The sequence below is a fragment of the Chiroxiphia lanceolata genome, chromosome 3 (genome assembly GCF_009829145.1).
Source record: "Chiroxiphia lanceolata isolate bChiLan1 chromosome 3, bChiLan1.pri, whole genome shotgun sequence".
In the NCBI taxonomy this organism is placed as follows: Eukaryota; Metazoa; Chordata; class Aves; order Passeriformes; family Pipridae; genus Chiroxiphia; species Chiroxiphia lanceolata.
Window position 1 is genome coordinate 21,736,398 of NC_045639.1, and position 15,257 is coordinate 21,751,654.

Consider the following 15,257-nt stretch of genomic DNA (forward strand, 5'->3'; position numbering starts at 1 on the left):
CCAAACAAAAAACAAACAAACAAAACCAAAACAAAACAAAAAAAACCAAACCACCACAGAATGAAAGGCTCTATTTTCACATGACACTGCAGAATTCTCTTGAATTAAACAGGAACTACAGGTACCAACTGCTTCAAGTGGTACAAAGGCTTGTGTAGAAGTCTGTATATGCATGTGTCTGTATAAAAAATATTTTGAGATTTCAGTCACAAAATCTGAATGAAGTATGATACGAAGTGAAACTAAAAGACCATGAAAGATATACTAAACAATCAAAACATGTCAAAATAACCACTGTACATAGGTCCTCACCTTTTCAGTTCTTGTTCTAGCCTTTCAATGTCTTTCTTGCTGGAATTCAGCTGACCTGACTGAATGTTGACCTGAGATTCTTTTACTTGAAGATCATGCGAAATTTTCTGCTTTGCTTTCTCAAGATTATCACACAATTCCATCAAGCTCTGGTTTTCTCTTTTTAGTATTGCAGACTCATTTTTTTCATTTTCAACCTAATTGGAATATAAAGACATCTTTGAGATTATAAAGTCCTCTCCATCCTTCTGTGCAATTACAATTATTTTAGTAACACAAAGTTTACATAGTGTTATTTTCTTCCTAACATTTCAAAATCCTGACAGCTCTAAAAACCTTCAGATATACACTTTGTTTAACTATTTTCAGGTATGAAAAAAACCACATTTCCTAAAATTCAACTCAGTGACTTTAAAAATTTTTATTAATTTTTATTTATTGACTAGACACAAACTCATCAAATCAAACTAATAATCATTGTACAGTCCTTGCATAGTGAGTCAAGGGTCACAGCTTTGAAGATGGAGCCTGGCAGTAAAGATGTCCTTCTCCTCTCTGGAGAAGCATGTGAGGGGCAGGCTTCATTTTTGGCACAATGTTATTCTTTTGACTGAAAAATAGTGAGTATTAGCTGCTGCTTCTGAGAGTTTTAAAGCTTCTTTTTGTTTGGAGACCACAGTAGTTCCTTGGAATGGTTGAAGTAAGTACCTGGAAAGTCATGGGGAAGAAACTCAAAAGAAAACTACAATGTTTAAGACATTTGCTAGAAAGTTGTAGCAACCTAAAGTAAATAAAAGGCAACCTTTCTAAATCACCTCTTTTTTGTAGTCAAATATTACAAAACAAAAACTGAACCAAATGGGTCACACCTGTCTGAACCATGGCAGAACCCTGACCAAGAGGGTCTCTGGTTTCCTGGTTAGAGGGTTGACAGGGTAGAGTCAGATGAGGTGTAAAATTATAGCCCTAAAAATGAAAAGTAACACCAAATTCCAAAACCCTGGTCTCTACAGGGAAAAAAACCAGGGAATTACATAAACCAAGTAAAAGATTATAGGTATCTGTGGTCAAGGTGAAACAGGAAGACGCTGCCAACTCTGCAGGTTTGTAATCTAAAGCAGGCCCACTCGTTATCAAGGTTTTTAATAGGCATAACAATAAAAAATTTATTTTCCCAGTTATAAAGAGCTGTAGGAAAACCTCAAAGTACACGTAAACACGTAGAGGTGGACAACCGTGCCAGATAGGAAGAAGGAATTCTATTAACAATCAATAAGAACTAAACAAAGGGGAGAATATGACGAGTATGAGTATGAAATGAAGATAAACAGTTAATATTTCTATGCTACCTTTCCCATCAGTCAGTGGGAAGAAACAAAACACTAGCCCATCCCCTAACAACAGCCAGATAATAAATCTTTATAACTGCATTTGGCATGCAGAATAGCATTTTAGGTTACCTTTTGTTTCTGTTTTTGCAAAGCTGCCTCCAAAGTCTCTAACTGGTATTGTCTTTGCTGGCGCTCCTTTTTAAGCTTATCGACTTGACTTTCCAGCTCATGGATCTTCTGAAGGACTCTGGGGGAGAGGCCTTCTTTCCATTCCTCCACAGCCCAGCTCATATTGACCAGATTCTTGTTTCCAACAGCTATGCCTGAAACACAAAAGACAGCTACAATTAGACCTTCAAAAATATTAAATAAGCTTTGCTTTTAAATTAATTGAACTTTTAAGCTTAGCAGCGATTAGAATACAGCATTCCATAATCGTGCAGGCTTCCTGATCTAAATTTTAAATATTAGTGCTTTAAATAAAGCACCAACTTATAAATATTGTCCTATTTTGACACACTTGTACGCAGGCAGGGGGGGATTTTGAAGCCTCGCTTTAATCAACCTCCAACCTGCACCAGCGGGGTTTATACCCTTATAGTTGCGTTTGACAGCTGTATTTCAGAGAGCATCTGTCCACGTCTTATATGGATGTTGCAGAGCCAGCGCCGCTCACGCCGTACTTCGGCGGCGTCTCAGCCTTGCGAAAACTCGCGGCTCTGCGAGAGGCGTCAGCGACGCTTCTTTATTCCCAGAAGCCTTTCAAAGCAACGCGGATGAAACCGGGAGCACCTCAGAGTAACTAAAACTAGAGACGACGACGGACAGGCGGACCGACCCCGTCCAGGACCGGGGGGCTGCCTGTCACCCCCAGCCGTCCCCGAGCGCTCGCTCGCTTGCCCACTCACTCACTGTTAAATGCCGTCCGGAGCCTGGTGGCAGTGACCCAAGCTCCGGCGGCTCGTGTCGCTGTCCCTGTCGGTCTCCCTGTCGGTGTCCGTGTCCGTGTCCCTGTCCGTGTCCCTGTCGGCGTCCCCCGTCCCGGCTCCCGCCGCACCTCAAACCCGCCGCCACCGCCCCGCGGCCGTTTGTGCCCGCCCCCCCATGCGGCCCTCAGAGCGCTGATTGGTCCGACTGCTACGCCGCTCGCCACGCCCCCTCCACCTTACCACCAATGAGAGCGCGCCGCTGGGCCGCTGGCCCTCACGACTGGCTGGTTCGGAAGCGTTCAAACTCCATTGGAGGCGGCTGCGCAGGGGCGGGGCGGCCCCGGAGGCTTTTTTGCCCGCAGTTGGGCGGGGCGGCCCTGAAGGGCGGTGCCCACAGTTGGGCGGAGCGAGCGGCGGGGCGGGAAGGATGGAGCGAGATTGGGATGGGGAGGAGGAAAGCGCAGCGGCTGTCGGGGTGTAACGGTACCATCAGGCCTTTATCCAAACCCACTTTCCCGATCCCACAGAGAACGAAACGTGTCCCTGTGCTGTCCCGGTTATCACCCGTCCACTGGGAAAGATCTGCGGAAGGATCCCGAAGTGTCTGCCCTAGCTGCTCCGGGGGATTGGGTTTAGTTTTGGTTTTTAGTTTTTTGGGGCGGGGGAGGTAACTCAGCCCAATATTGCACATTTTCTACTTAGAAATATAAACACACAAAATTAGAACACTTTTTGTAAGTGTGTTCTAACACGGAGCATAGAATCGAAATGGCAACAGCAAAGGCTGAAGGATTCTAAGCCTCCTATGAACTTCCCTGGGTATCTGTGGCTCGTTTTCCAAAGCCTCTGGCATTCTTCTCCCTGCCCCCTGACCACCTCTCGGGGGGGGCTCGAGGGGTCAGATTTTAAGCACGGTGATCCTTTCCATCAGAATCCGTGAATTGTGATTCTATGATCTGATTATCATTCCACCTAATTAAATGTCCTGCTTCTCGTAATTATTCTGAGACTATTTACTCAAACACTGTTCTTTTAATCATATTTAGGAAACTGAGTTAAACAAATATTCCCTGATAAGTCAAACAGCTCACCAGTCGGCTGGTGAGAGCTCTGGTTATAAATAAATGTGTTACAACAAACTCACAAGCACATTGTTATAAAATCTCCAAACTATCTCCAGAACAAAACAAGCCATCGGAATGATGGAACTGATCCATCATAAATACCTCTTCACAAACGACAACTAAAAAAAACCAAAACAAAACCAAACAAAAAAAAAAAAAACCAAGCGAGCTAGAAAATTCCATGGTGAACTTTGTGCAGGCTGTTCACATAACAGCAGTGGAGCAGGAACTAGTAGAAGAATGAAAATTCCTCACCAAGTACTGCCAAATAATTTGTGAAAGCTGAGGACCAGTCTGAACAGAAGGGGATCCCGCACTTGACAAACAGCAAATGTTCTGTAAGAATTAAATGCTCACATGTTATACTCAGTAAGTGTTTCTCGTTTGACAGTAACAAATGTTACTTAATTGTAGAAGCTGAAGAGTTTTCAGTTTCTACAGATGATATTGTACTGGGATCATTGACAGACAGGGAGCCCTAGCATTTAAACTAGTTCATCATGATTAATCTCTCAGGGGAGGCTTCGGTGAAACAGCTTCAACTTCCAAGATCAGTGTCATATTCTTCAGAAGGGGAAAAATGAGTAGAGACAGCCTTCAGAGTTCTTAAAAGGCATGAAAAAGGGAAATCAGCTGGTGCATGCAGAGCTTTTTAAGGTGCAGTCTGATTAATATCTGGATAACTGAGGCTAAAATAGAAAGGAATCTGACCACTGTTGTAAACTTAAATATGAGAAAACACTTGTTCTAAAGGTGATTTCTGAGAATTGTCAGGTTTATACCAGGTTTCTGTAGGTAATGATTTACAAATTAATCCTTTCATATTTGGCATCCTTTACTTGACTGTTGCAGCAATTAACTAATTATTATGAAAGATAAAAGAACTCATGAAGAGTACAGAAACTTGTTTTTTCTTTTGCCATATCAACCTTATTTTGTACAATAGCTTCGTAAGTATCAAGATATTCATTATCAGATGTAAATATAAGAATAAAAGTACTAGTAAATGTATGATTGAAGTATAAGATACAAAAATAAGGTCAAATATTCTGAAAAATTAATAGCAAGTTATAAAGGGTGTTAATAGCAACCATCAATTTGCCTAACACTTGTAATTATTTTCATTGCTCTCTACTGAATAGAATCCTTGAGGTCTTTCCAAGAGGCTCTGACAATTCCCTGCTTTAGAGTTCCCCATGATTTTGAGCAGAGAAAACTACCTCAGTTTTTTGAAGTGGCTTTTCTCTGTCCTTGAAACTCCATTCAGTTTTTGCCAAATGTTAAAAATCACCCTTTACATTTTCTCACCTGCGTTCCTTACTATAATTTTTGGTAAAGGGCCAGAACAGTAAGTAGAATACAAAAGCCACTAAAGGTTGAATTTGTATTGCTACAGCTTATATCAGAGCATGCAATGGAACAAAACTAGAAGGGAAAGAAAGGAAAAAAACGTCCAATGAGAAAATCTCATTGGATACTACAAGAAGCAGAAACCAGACGGAGCTTTTCCCCCATATTCTTCCCTGCCAGACTCAGAATCCATCAGGTAAAATCTATTTCATGTATGTGTATATATATAAATACGTATACACATGCACACACATCAAAGAGTTCCTAAGGAGCTGGAGCAATTCCTTTCACCCAGGGGAAAGATAAATAGGCCAGGCGCTCTGTGTCTGATGGGGTTTTAGCTTCCCAGCTTCCCTGTCAAGGCACTAGAGATAGACACTCTGCCAGGCTGGGTGTGAAAGAGAAGAAAGACGGATCATTTTCCTTAGCCTCACCCAAACCCCACCCCATACTAAGTGATGCCTCTTGCCTCTGGAATAAAACATTCTCCACCTCTGCCAAGGTGGGTAGGTAACTAAGAAGATGGCAGTTTAGGTGTCAGTACTGGAGCTGCAAAGTTAACTCTGCACAAATAAAGCCTAGTGAGCTACTGTTGTAAAACACTACATTTGATTGCTAATACACCCTTAGATTTCCTATTCTTCACGCAGTTTTTCACAGAACATGTACCTTGTTTGGTGTACAGAATGAATGTAAAGGAGGGTGCCTTAGGGTGCGTAGAGAATGTTACACCTTAGTTTTCTTAACCGTCTTTTGCTGTTAAAAGAGGTTGAAGTTACCTCACAGTCTTTTTTTCGTAGTTTATTAACCAAACCAGGGACCACAGCATATCACAAATTATAAACTATAACTTTGTTCCCAAAGGAAATGAGGTGTCACTCTAATCAGGATTACAATATTTCGTACCTACTGATGGAAACTGCTACCGAAGTGCGAATGTTGACTCCAGCACTACAGTCACCTGGATGAACATATTAGTGCATAAAATACCTACAGCTGCTCTATTGTTTGGGATTGCATTGACTAGTCCAGCCTACTAAACACCAGTGGGGAGGTGTCCTAGTACTGAGAAGGTGACTGAAGTTACCTAGCTTGTCTAAGGTGACACAGCACATGCAGGTGCTGGACAGGAACACACAGGTACAGTTCCTGGCAGTTTAAAACACCTCAAGGCAATGTTGCCACATTCCCAATTTCCCTCCTGTCTCCCACCTGTGTGCTGCCACTGCTTCCTTATGACAATTTTGGTGCTGATTTGAACTGCCAGGTGAGATGGTTAAACAGGCAAGGGGTATTATACCAAGCAATACCTTCCACGTAGCGTCAGCAGGTATGCATATTTCATCTGCAAACTGCTGCACTGTGTGGTCAGATGAATGTCAGTCCCAGCTCAGCAGGTGGAAGGGGGATATGCAGGAGAGAGTGGAGAGGGCTGTGGCAGCACCAGCTTAGATGAATTAAAACATTATGCAACAAGACCCTAAATTCCTGAGCTCTAATCCCTAAAACCTATCTGTCATAAATGATGGTAAGAAACCTTCCCACAGTACATGCATTCCTGTGTTTTATAACCAGTGTGTTTTACAAATATAAAGCTATCTTACAGCGTCTGCTTTCCTTTATGTCTCTCACATATTTAGGGCAATTACTCTGAATAATCCTCATCACAGGAAAACATTCTCTGACTTTGCATACAGTGTAGCATTATTGTGATTATTTTAATAATCTACAAACTTCTGCAGAAGTGTTAACCTCTGAATTTAAAGCTGCTGAGCAGTTACACAGATAGACTCGTTACAACAAGTAATAGTAAAATTATTTAACAATATAGAGGATTGAAAACAAGGGGGCTTCTCAGGTGATGTTAGTAAATGTTGGTTTAAAATGTGAATGTTACTTGTTTAACACTTCTTAGTATATTGTAAAGGTGGAGGAAGAAAGCTTACATATAAAAAAAAATGTTTGTTATTTAAGTGCATGCATATTGTCTTGACCCGAAGAATGGTTTGCAGCTATAGCAACAGTTATAGTAATGAAAAAGTATTTATATTTTTCTTTCCTGTTCTTAAAGCACTATTTTCAAACATTATGAATACAGCCATTAGCATAATGCTTAAACAATTGATGTGCAGTGAAGAAAATGATAAATAATTATAGCAATTACATTATGATATGGCACATCATGTCCATGTTGTCTACGGCTTCAAATTACAAGTTACTGAACCGTAAATAAGATTGGAACATTTTCTTTTTTTTTTTAATGTCAATTTCCCCCTCTTTATAGTTCTGCTGCCAACTAGAAATGGTGATACCAAGCAAATGTCTCACACTGCATATGTTAGCACAAAAAAATACATTCATGATACTATCAAATATTGTTATATCTTGTGGGCAATGAGTTTATCAGGTTTCAGGGGGGATTTGGTAACATGGGAACCTATTTCCTTTATGGCCCATTCCTCTCTGACTTTCATGAGTCCATAGCTTGCATCTCCTTTGGCCCCTATTTTTATTAGGATTTGTACCCTTAACTACACACAAGTACATCTACTGTGACTATCAGTTTGTTCTAACTAGAGAGAAAAGCAGCTAACACACAAGTGTACTACATCTAAACTAAAAGGAATGTACCTTTCACAGCCACCTCTGACTCTTTCCATCTTTACCGCCACTTTTTTAAAATGGGAAATGTAGAAAATGCCCACTGGTAAGTCAGGTTACCTCTATTTCTTGTCAGGGCTCTCTAGATTTGTTTTTATTTTGGTTTACGTTCAACGATTTTCTCCTTCTATCACCTTCAACTACTTTATTAACTACTTTTTTTTTTTTAACTAGTTTTCAATTTCTCTTTTCCTCACAGGACAACTCTCCCAGTGATTCATTGCTGCCATCTGCATGATTGCCTTCAGAAGTCTGAGTTTTGCTTCTTTGTTTGCCTCTCTATTCTACGTTTTTGATCATTTATCATGGCTACTCTTGCTATGCCTATTCTGCAACTTGAACATCCCATTCCTTTGAACTACATATATTAAAGTTTTGAGCTTGTACTTTATTATGGTCTGGGATGCACATAAGAATGCAAGTTTGTTGCTTTCTAATCACTGCTGCCAGTTTCAGCTTTTTGCCATAGAAGTTGATTTGCAATTTCCCTTCCAACCCAAACAATTCTGGGATTCCAAGTTTCCACAAGACTGTCTGATCCTTTGCTGTTGCTTCTGAACAAGTAACAAATAGTTTCAACATTAAAATATTAAGGTACACAAAGACATATATTTGTATATTGAGATCCACGTGTATCCATATACATTTGTATATTGAGATCCATGTGTATCCATATACATTTGTATATTGAGGTCCAGGTGTATCCAGATATATTTGTATATTGAGATCCATGTGTATCCATACACATTTGTATATTGAGCTCCTCATGTCTCCAATATGAATTGGCTTTTCCCTTCTGCCAGCACTGACACACTACAAGTTTAACTCATAATCCACATTCAAAGCTCATCAGTGGGGCAGTTTTCTCCTTTCACAGAATCACAGAATATCCTGAGCTGGAAGGGACCACCAGGATCATCCAGTCCAAGCCCTGGCCCTGCATAGACACCCCAACAATCCCACCCTGTGCCTGAAAGTGTTTTCCAAACATTCCTTGAGCTCTGGCAGTCCTGGGGCCGTGACCATTCCCTGGGGAGCCTGTTCCAGGAGAACTGCCCATCAAGCACACCTTGCACTGCCATCCCGTCATGCAAGAAAAATGGCCTTTCGTCTTGCATGCAGCAAGCTCCAGCAGAAACTCCGTGACATCCAGAACAAGTGGTGGATTGATCTAGCTGAAAAAACTCAATTATGCGCAGATACAGGTGATCACAAAGGACTCTATGAGGCCCTGAAAGCAGCATATGGGCCTACATACCAAGTCCAAAGCCCCCTACTCAGCGCAGATGGTCAAACGCTTCTGACAGATAAAACCTCCATTCTGAATCATTGGTCTGAACACTTTCAGACTCTTTTCAGTACCAACCGTGTAGTCCAAGACTCAGCAATTCAGTCCATCACACAACAACCAGTGAAATACAAATTGGATACTGCCCCCCTTTTGGAAAAACCCTCAAGGCCATATAGCAGGTGAAAATTGGCAAGGCAGCTGGGGTTGATGGAATTCCACTTGAAGTCTGGAAACACGGGGGCCTTGCACTCCATGCTAAATTTCACGAGTTCATACTACGCTGTTGGGGACTAGGTGAACTACCATCACACCTTCGTGATGCAGTCATCATCACTTTGTATAAGAAGAAAGGTATTAAATCAGACTGCTCAAATTACCGTGGTATTACTCTGCTCTCCATTGCTGGCAAAATCCTGGCAAGAATACTCTTGAACAGACTAATACCCACTATAGCAGAAGGAATTCTACCTGAAAGTCAGTGTGGTTTCAGAGCCAACAGGAGCACCACAGACATGGTATTTGTTCTCAGACAACTGCAAGAGACATGTAGGGAACAGAACAAAGGTCTTTATATAACCTTTGTTGACCTCACCAAGGCTTTCAATACTGTGAGCAGAAAGGTCTATGGCAGATTTTGGAACGTTTAGGTTGTCCCCCCAGGTTCCTTAAAATGATCATCTCACTCCATGAGGATCAGCACGGCCAAGTCAGATATCGTAATGCACTTTCTGACCCCTTTCTAATAACTACTGGTGTGAAACAAGGCTGTGTTCTCGCACCAACCCTATTCACAATCTTTTTCAGCATGATGCTCCAAAGGGCCAGGCAGACCTCGATGATCAGGACGGTATCTACATCCGATACCGTACTGATGGAAGCCTTTTCAACCTAAGGTGACTGAATGCCCACACTAAGACCTTAAACCATCTTGTCCGGGAGCTGCTTTATGCTGATGACGCCGCCCTTGTTGCCCACACAGAAGCAGCTCTGCAGCGTTTAACATCCTGCTTTGCAGACGCTGCTGAGCTTTTTGGGCTGGAAGTCAGCTTAAAGAAGACAGAAGTTCTCCATCAACCTGCATCTCAGGAAGTCTTCCTTCATCCCCATATCACCATTGGCAAATCAGAGCTCAAATCAGTCCAGCAGTTTAATTACTTAGGTAGCCTCATCTCCTCGGATGGTAAGATTGATGGAGAGATAGACAACAGGTTAGCAAAGGCATATAGTGCCTTCGGAAAGCTTCATAAAAGAGTTTGGCGAAACAAACACCTGAAGAAAAGTACAAAGATCAGTGTTTACAGAGCCATAGTGCTGTCTACTCTCTTATATGGATCTGAATCATGGATCATCTACCGCCACCACCTGCGACTCCTAGAACACTTCCATCAACGCTGTCTCCGGACAATCCTAAACATCCACTGGTCAGATTATGTGACCAATACATCTGTTCTAGAACAAGCAGCAGTCACAAGTATTGAGGCCATGTTGCTGAGAACACAACTGCGTTGGGCAGGGCACGTCTCCAGGATGAAGGACCACCGCCTCCCTAAGATCTTGTTTTATGGTGAACTTGCCACCGGCTGCCACAAGAGAGGAGCCCTGAAGAGAAGATACAAGGACTCCCTGAAACAACATCTCAGCCTTGGCCATATTGATCATCATAACTGGTCTACTCTGGCCTCCAGTCGGGAGGTCTGGAGACACACCATCTATAACGCTGCGGATGCTTTTGGGAAAGCACACAGGATGACCCTTGAGGAGAAAAGACAACACAGAAAGAGTTGTGCCTTGCAGAATATACCATCTAAGGAGTCCTTCGCTGTGCCTTTTGCAACTGGAGATGCCTATCTCGTATTGGCCTTTTTAGCCACCAATGCGCTTGCAACAAACATGGGTAGAGCCCTTCCCAAATCTTCGTTTGCGAAGCCCAGCCATGATGATTTGATGAGGATTTGCAATTCTACTATTTTTTGAACATCCATATTGTCTAGGAAAGATACAAATCCATGCCCTTTAGAAACACCAGTTCTGTCAGTGATTGCCTTCACCTCTTTCACAGCACTGTATTGTTCAAAGAAACTCTGAATTTCTGTTTCATTCATCCTTCTATACATTTGACAAATGAAGACTGTGTTTGACATGCTTTTTCCTTCTGGTAAAACATAACCTTGACTGAATGTTGACGAATGTGTACACCTCCAAGGCACTTGCACACTGGCTCTCCATATTTGCAGGTATCATTCACAAAGCCCAAGTGTGTGGGCTGCACCCATACACTTAAAAAGGAATGAGGCTTTTAAAACAAAATCAATATGAACTTTTCTGAGAAAACAAACTGTCGACAATTGTTTGTGGGTTGGGAGGTTTTTTTGTTTCGTTGGTTTTTTGGGTTTTTTTGGTTTTTTTTTCCCCAGAGGTGGAGAAAGGCAGTTCCATACAAACTTCCATCACATGGATTGTGTACACTGGACCTCATATGGATCTACAGGGGACTGTACTACTTTTATGTAGGTATTATCTGAGAATCTATACTTGGTTTGTATTGTGTTCACCTACTGGCCAACTTTTTATTAGTCAGTGAAACAATTAAGAATGTCCCCTATACTATTCATGACAAACTAAGCCAATCACTTATTAGCCTCTACCTATCTTTATGCTGTCTCAAAATCTTCCAGTGTTTCTCTGTGAAGTGTTTGACTAGATAAGACAAAAGTACACCTCCTTATCTTACACTCATCGTAACCACCTCAACATTACTTCTGTCATTTTTACAGGCAAGCTCTAGAGTGAGTTTTCAGTCACCCAACTGAAAACAGCCTCAAACAGCCATAGTCTATGAACAACTAACTGAAATGATCCAATAGACTAAATAAGTATAGAAGGAGAAAACAACTGCATTCTACATCTTAATGACTTTGGTTATCACTTGATCTCCTCACCTCTTCCAAGTTTATATGCCAACAGTTTTATTGGTCTTTCCTATACAATTTTTTTTATTAATCCATTTCAGGAAAAAGTTTGTATGTATTTTAAGTCTTTCCAGACTATTTAGTGTATCATGTAAATGATAGACAGAATAGAAAATAATATTTATATATATGCTCCTCAGCATTCCCGAATTGCTCTAACTAAGAGCAAGTTTCCCATTAATTTTGACCAAAAGTGAGAATGAGAATCAAGACCTCTTTTAGAAACGACATACAGATTCCAAAAAGCTGAGGTACATTTAGCTGGAGTTTTATTCTTTTACAGCAGATTTCACTATCAATTTCAGAAAACCTTGAAATCCAGAGTTTCAGAGTACTCTCATATACAAGCATGGTCTTAGACCCATTTCACAGAGATAAGAAAACATTATCAATTCAAGTTACACAGGTTTGTGACAGTACTCAAAACACATTTTAGATTATGACATTAGCTCTTTGCTTTCTCAAGAAACCATTTATCTCTAAGTGGTAAAAAAATATTTTCAACTGGGTGCCCGCAGTCGGACACGTGAATCTATGCTGAGATGCATAAAGATCATCAGAAGTAGGCAGCCACTAAAGCACCTACAAATCAGTGGTGTATACTAACTTCAAGGCATGCTGAAAAATTAACTTATGCTAAAAGGCAGGGATTTGGTTCATTGGTTTCTCTTTCATTTTTTGTTTGTTTGTTTGTTTGTTTGTTTTTGTTTGTTTGTTTTGTTTTTTGTTTTTTGCTTAGAAGACCGCTGTTTCCAGAAATCTGAAGACCTAATACCTAAAGGGTACATTCAAAAGTATCCAAATTTGTAATCCATGAAAACTGTAAAAATGTTATTCATTCTGTCATTGGACTACCCTAGCTTGGACAGCAGTAACACTTGCACAGTGAGCTATATTCCTCATCCAAAACCCATTCTGAGTACTTGGAACCATGGAATCAAAAGTTCACTACTTTACTCACAAATGCTAAAAAGTTTTTCATTTTAGAACCCTTCCTGGAGAGCTGAAAAGAGACACAGGTATTAAATAAGTCCTCAGGCAGAATACAACTCTAAGCAAACTAGAATATTCAACACAGCGTAGTTTATTTGCACAGATAATCAACCAAGACTTTTTCTGGACTACAAAACTGGTTGCTGGCTTACTTGTGATAAGCCGTAGAGTACTATAACATGTTAGCTCATGCTTGGTGGCAACAGGTTTGTTTTCCAAAATTGTGTAATCCAAATTCCTTTTCTAAGAGATGATTTTGAGAAGCACTATTAAACAGAATAATTAATGAGAGCACAGCATACTAGAGAAGTAAACTTTTTTTTTTTTTGGTAGTAAGCTTCAAACAATAAATGTATCTATTTGTAAAGAACTAATATGATTTTAGAAATGGGAATTTCTGCTAGTGCACTAAGTTTCTGCTTACTTTACAATCAGGTCAGTGTATCCAGCTGTAGCACATGACAGAGATTTTAGGAACACAGTTAGGGTCACATTTACAATACAAATCGGGAATGTGTTGCAACTGCATTCTTTGATTTGATTGTAATGTAGATGACTGTAAGGCTAATTAAACATCATCTACTGTTCACAGGAGAAACCACCAGCTGTTGCTTAAGCACAGTTTAAAGACAGTTTTATACAAAACAGGTTATGACATGGTTTCACCAACCAACAAGGACTGAGATTTTTCCATGTTATAACAAGACTCTTAAGCACATTCAAAATATGTTTAATACAGGTTTTGCTAGCAAGGTGCCAGGACACTTTAAAACTCATTGCACAGCTTCATAATAAATGTCTTCTATATTTTGACACAGATAAAGTCAATTTTCCTCTGCTGATAGTTAATCATTTGGTCAAGATGAATGGTGTTAGGCTTTGTCTTCACAAGGGTTTGAGACAACATTCAGGCCTGTCAAACCCCCAGTTTGGGGAAAAAAAATTAAATAATGTCTCTCTCCCATACATTGCTTTCATCTGGAAATCAAAAAGCACCTTCTTAAGATCACTATCATTATCTCAATTTTCAGTCAAGAAACTAAGACACAGAGATGTGCTGCTACATGCCCAAGATCAGAACAAGGACTGGTAGCTAAGGTAACTGAGGTACAATTCTATGTCAATAAGTTATTTCCCATTTGTACTTTAGATGTTTCTATTTTGTAGAGTATTAATTATAATAATTCTGGTGATATTGTAGAAGGATCCAGTATAAAAATTAAATTATAACAGAGCAGAAGGAATATTACAGCAAGTCAATAAAGTCCCTAAATATAATTTAGAGGTGTCATCTTTTCAGAAAAAAAAAATTGCTGTAAAGTGATTCCCTAGCAGCATAGAAAGACAATACATAATAATGCCTACATACAATTGACACAAGATTAACCATCAAAGTTTTCTGGACAAATTAGAACCATCAAAAGAGTTTGGAACCAAATCAATAATTTGTATAATTTTTATATCCAATCCTTGAAACAGTTTGAGTAACACCTAATCTAGTTTTAGTATTTTATTAAATCACTTCCCAAGTAGCAGGTATGTACTGTTAGTTTTAATCCTAAATTCATATACTCCTGACAGCTCTTGAGGAACAAAGATGTATGTAAAGATTGCAGGTTTCAATGGTCCTAGAAAGCCGCAGTAGTACGGACAAAACAGATTTGTTTATGGAAATCTCTTTGCAGGAACTGGCTATCTCTGGGAAGCTTGTTTTTTTAAAGCACCTACTGCCACAGTCTCTGATAGTTTAACACAGACATTGAGCACTGCGTTAAGTAATCTCAAGAAAAGTAATGATCATCAGTTTTGGGAGCTTCTCCTGGTTGGGTAAATTTGAAATGCAATTCATTTTGCAGTTTGTTGAGCCGACCTTGCTCTTGCTGGCAAGCAGTGTGATTTTATTTCTTCTCGTTCTTTTTATTTCTTCTAGGAGACCCAATCCTGCAGGTAACCAATACATAAAATTTCCCCTCGAAATTTTCCCACCTGTCAGCATGTACACACCTCTTGCCACATTGCTTCCTTTGCAGTAAAGGTCCCTAAATAAAGTTACTTCAAATGCAGAGAGACCTAAGAAAGTGAAAGTAACCAGCTCCAAAGCAGGAATGTGACTAAAAGACTTTAGGTAGGCAGCACACCACCTTGAGGCACACATGCAAAAGTCAGTATTTATTGTCTTAAAAAAATCATCCTTACACCTGGACCAACGTGAGGAGAACGGGACAGAAATCAAATAATTTAAACCCTAGTTTTGATGTGTGCTACCCTCTTTTGCAACTTTCTACTCAGTACAGGTA

At 40.2% G+C, this 15,257-nt stretch overlaps 1 protein-coding gene and 1 long non-coding RNA gene across 2 annotated transcripts in view; one reads left to right on the plus strand and one right to left on the minus strand.

Annotated features, from left to right (window-relative positions):
- Positions 1-2,717, minus strand: part of CENPF (centromere protein F) — a 39,716-nt gene extending 36,999 nt beyond the window's left edge. The window contains exons 1-3 of the mRNA XM_032684046.1: positions 2,556-2,717; positions 1,773-1,966; positions 313-509 (exon numbers count right to left, since the gene is read on the minus strand). Coding sequence (XP_032539937.1) covers positions 313-509; positions 1,773-1,934 — 359 coding nt within the window. The 5' untranslated portion in view covers positions 1,935-1,966; positions 2,556-2,717. The remainder of the gene's footprint in view (positions 1-312; positions 510-1,772; positions 1,967-2,555) is intronic.
- A 267-nt stretch (positions 2,718-2,984) lies between these two features.
- LOC116784954 lies at positions 2,985-8,149 on the plus strand. Its single transcript, XR_004356315.1, has 4 exons — positions 2,985-3,055; positions 3,896-4,034; positions 5,105-5,242; positions 7,907-8,149. It is a non-coding gene; the product is annotated as an uncharacterized LOC116784954 (long non-coding RNA).
- The last annotated feature ends 7,108 nt before the right edge of the window (positions 8,150-15,257 follow it).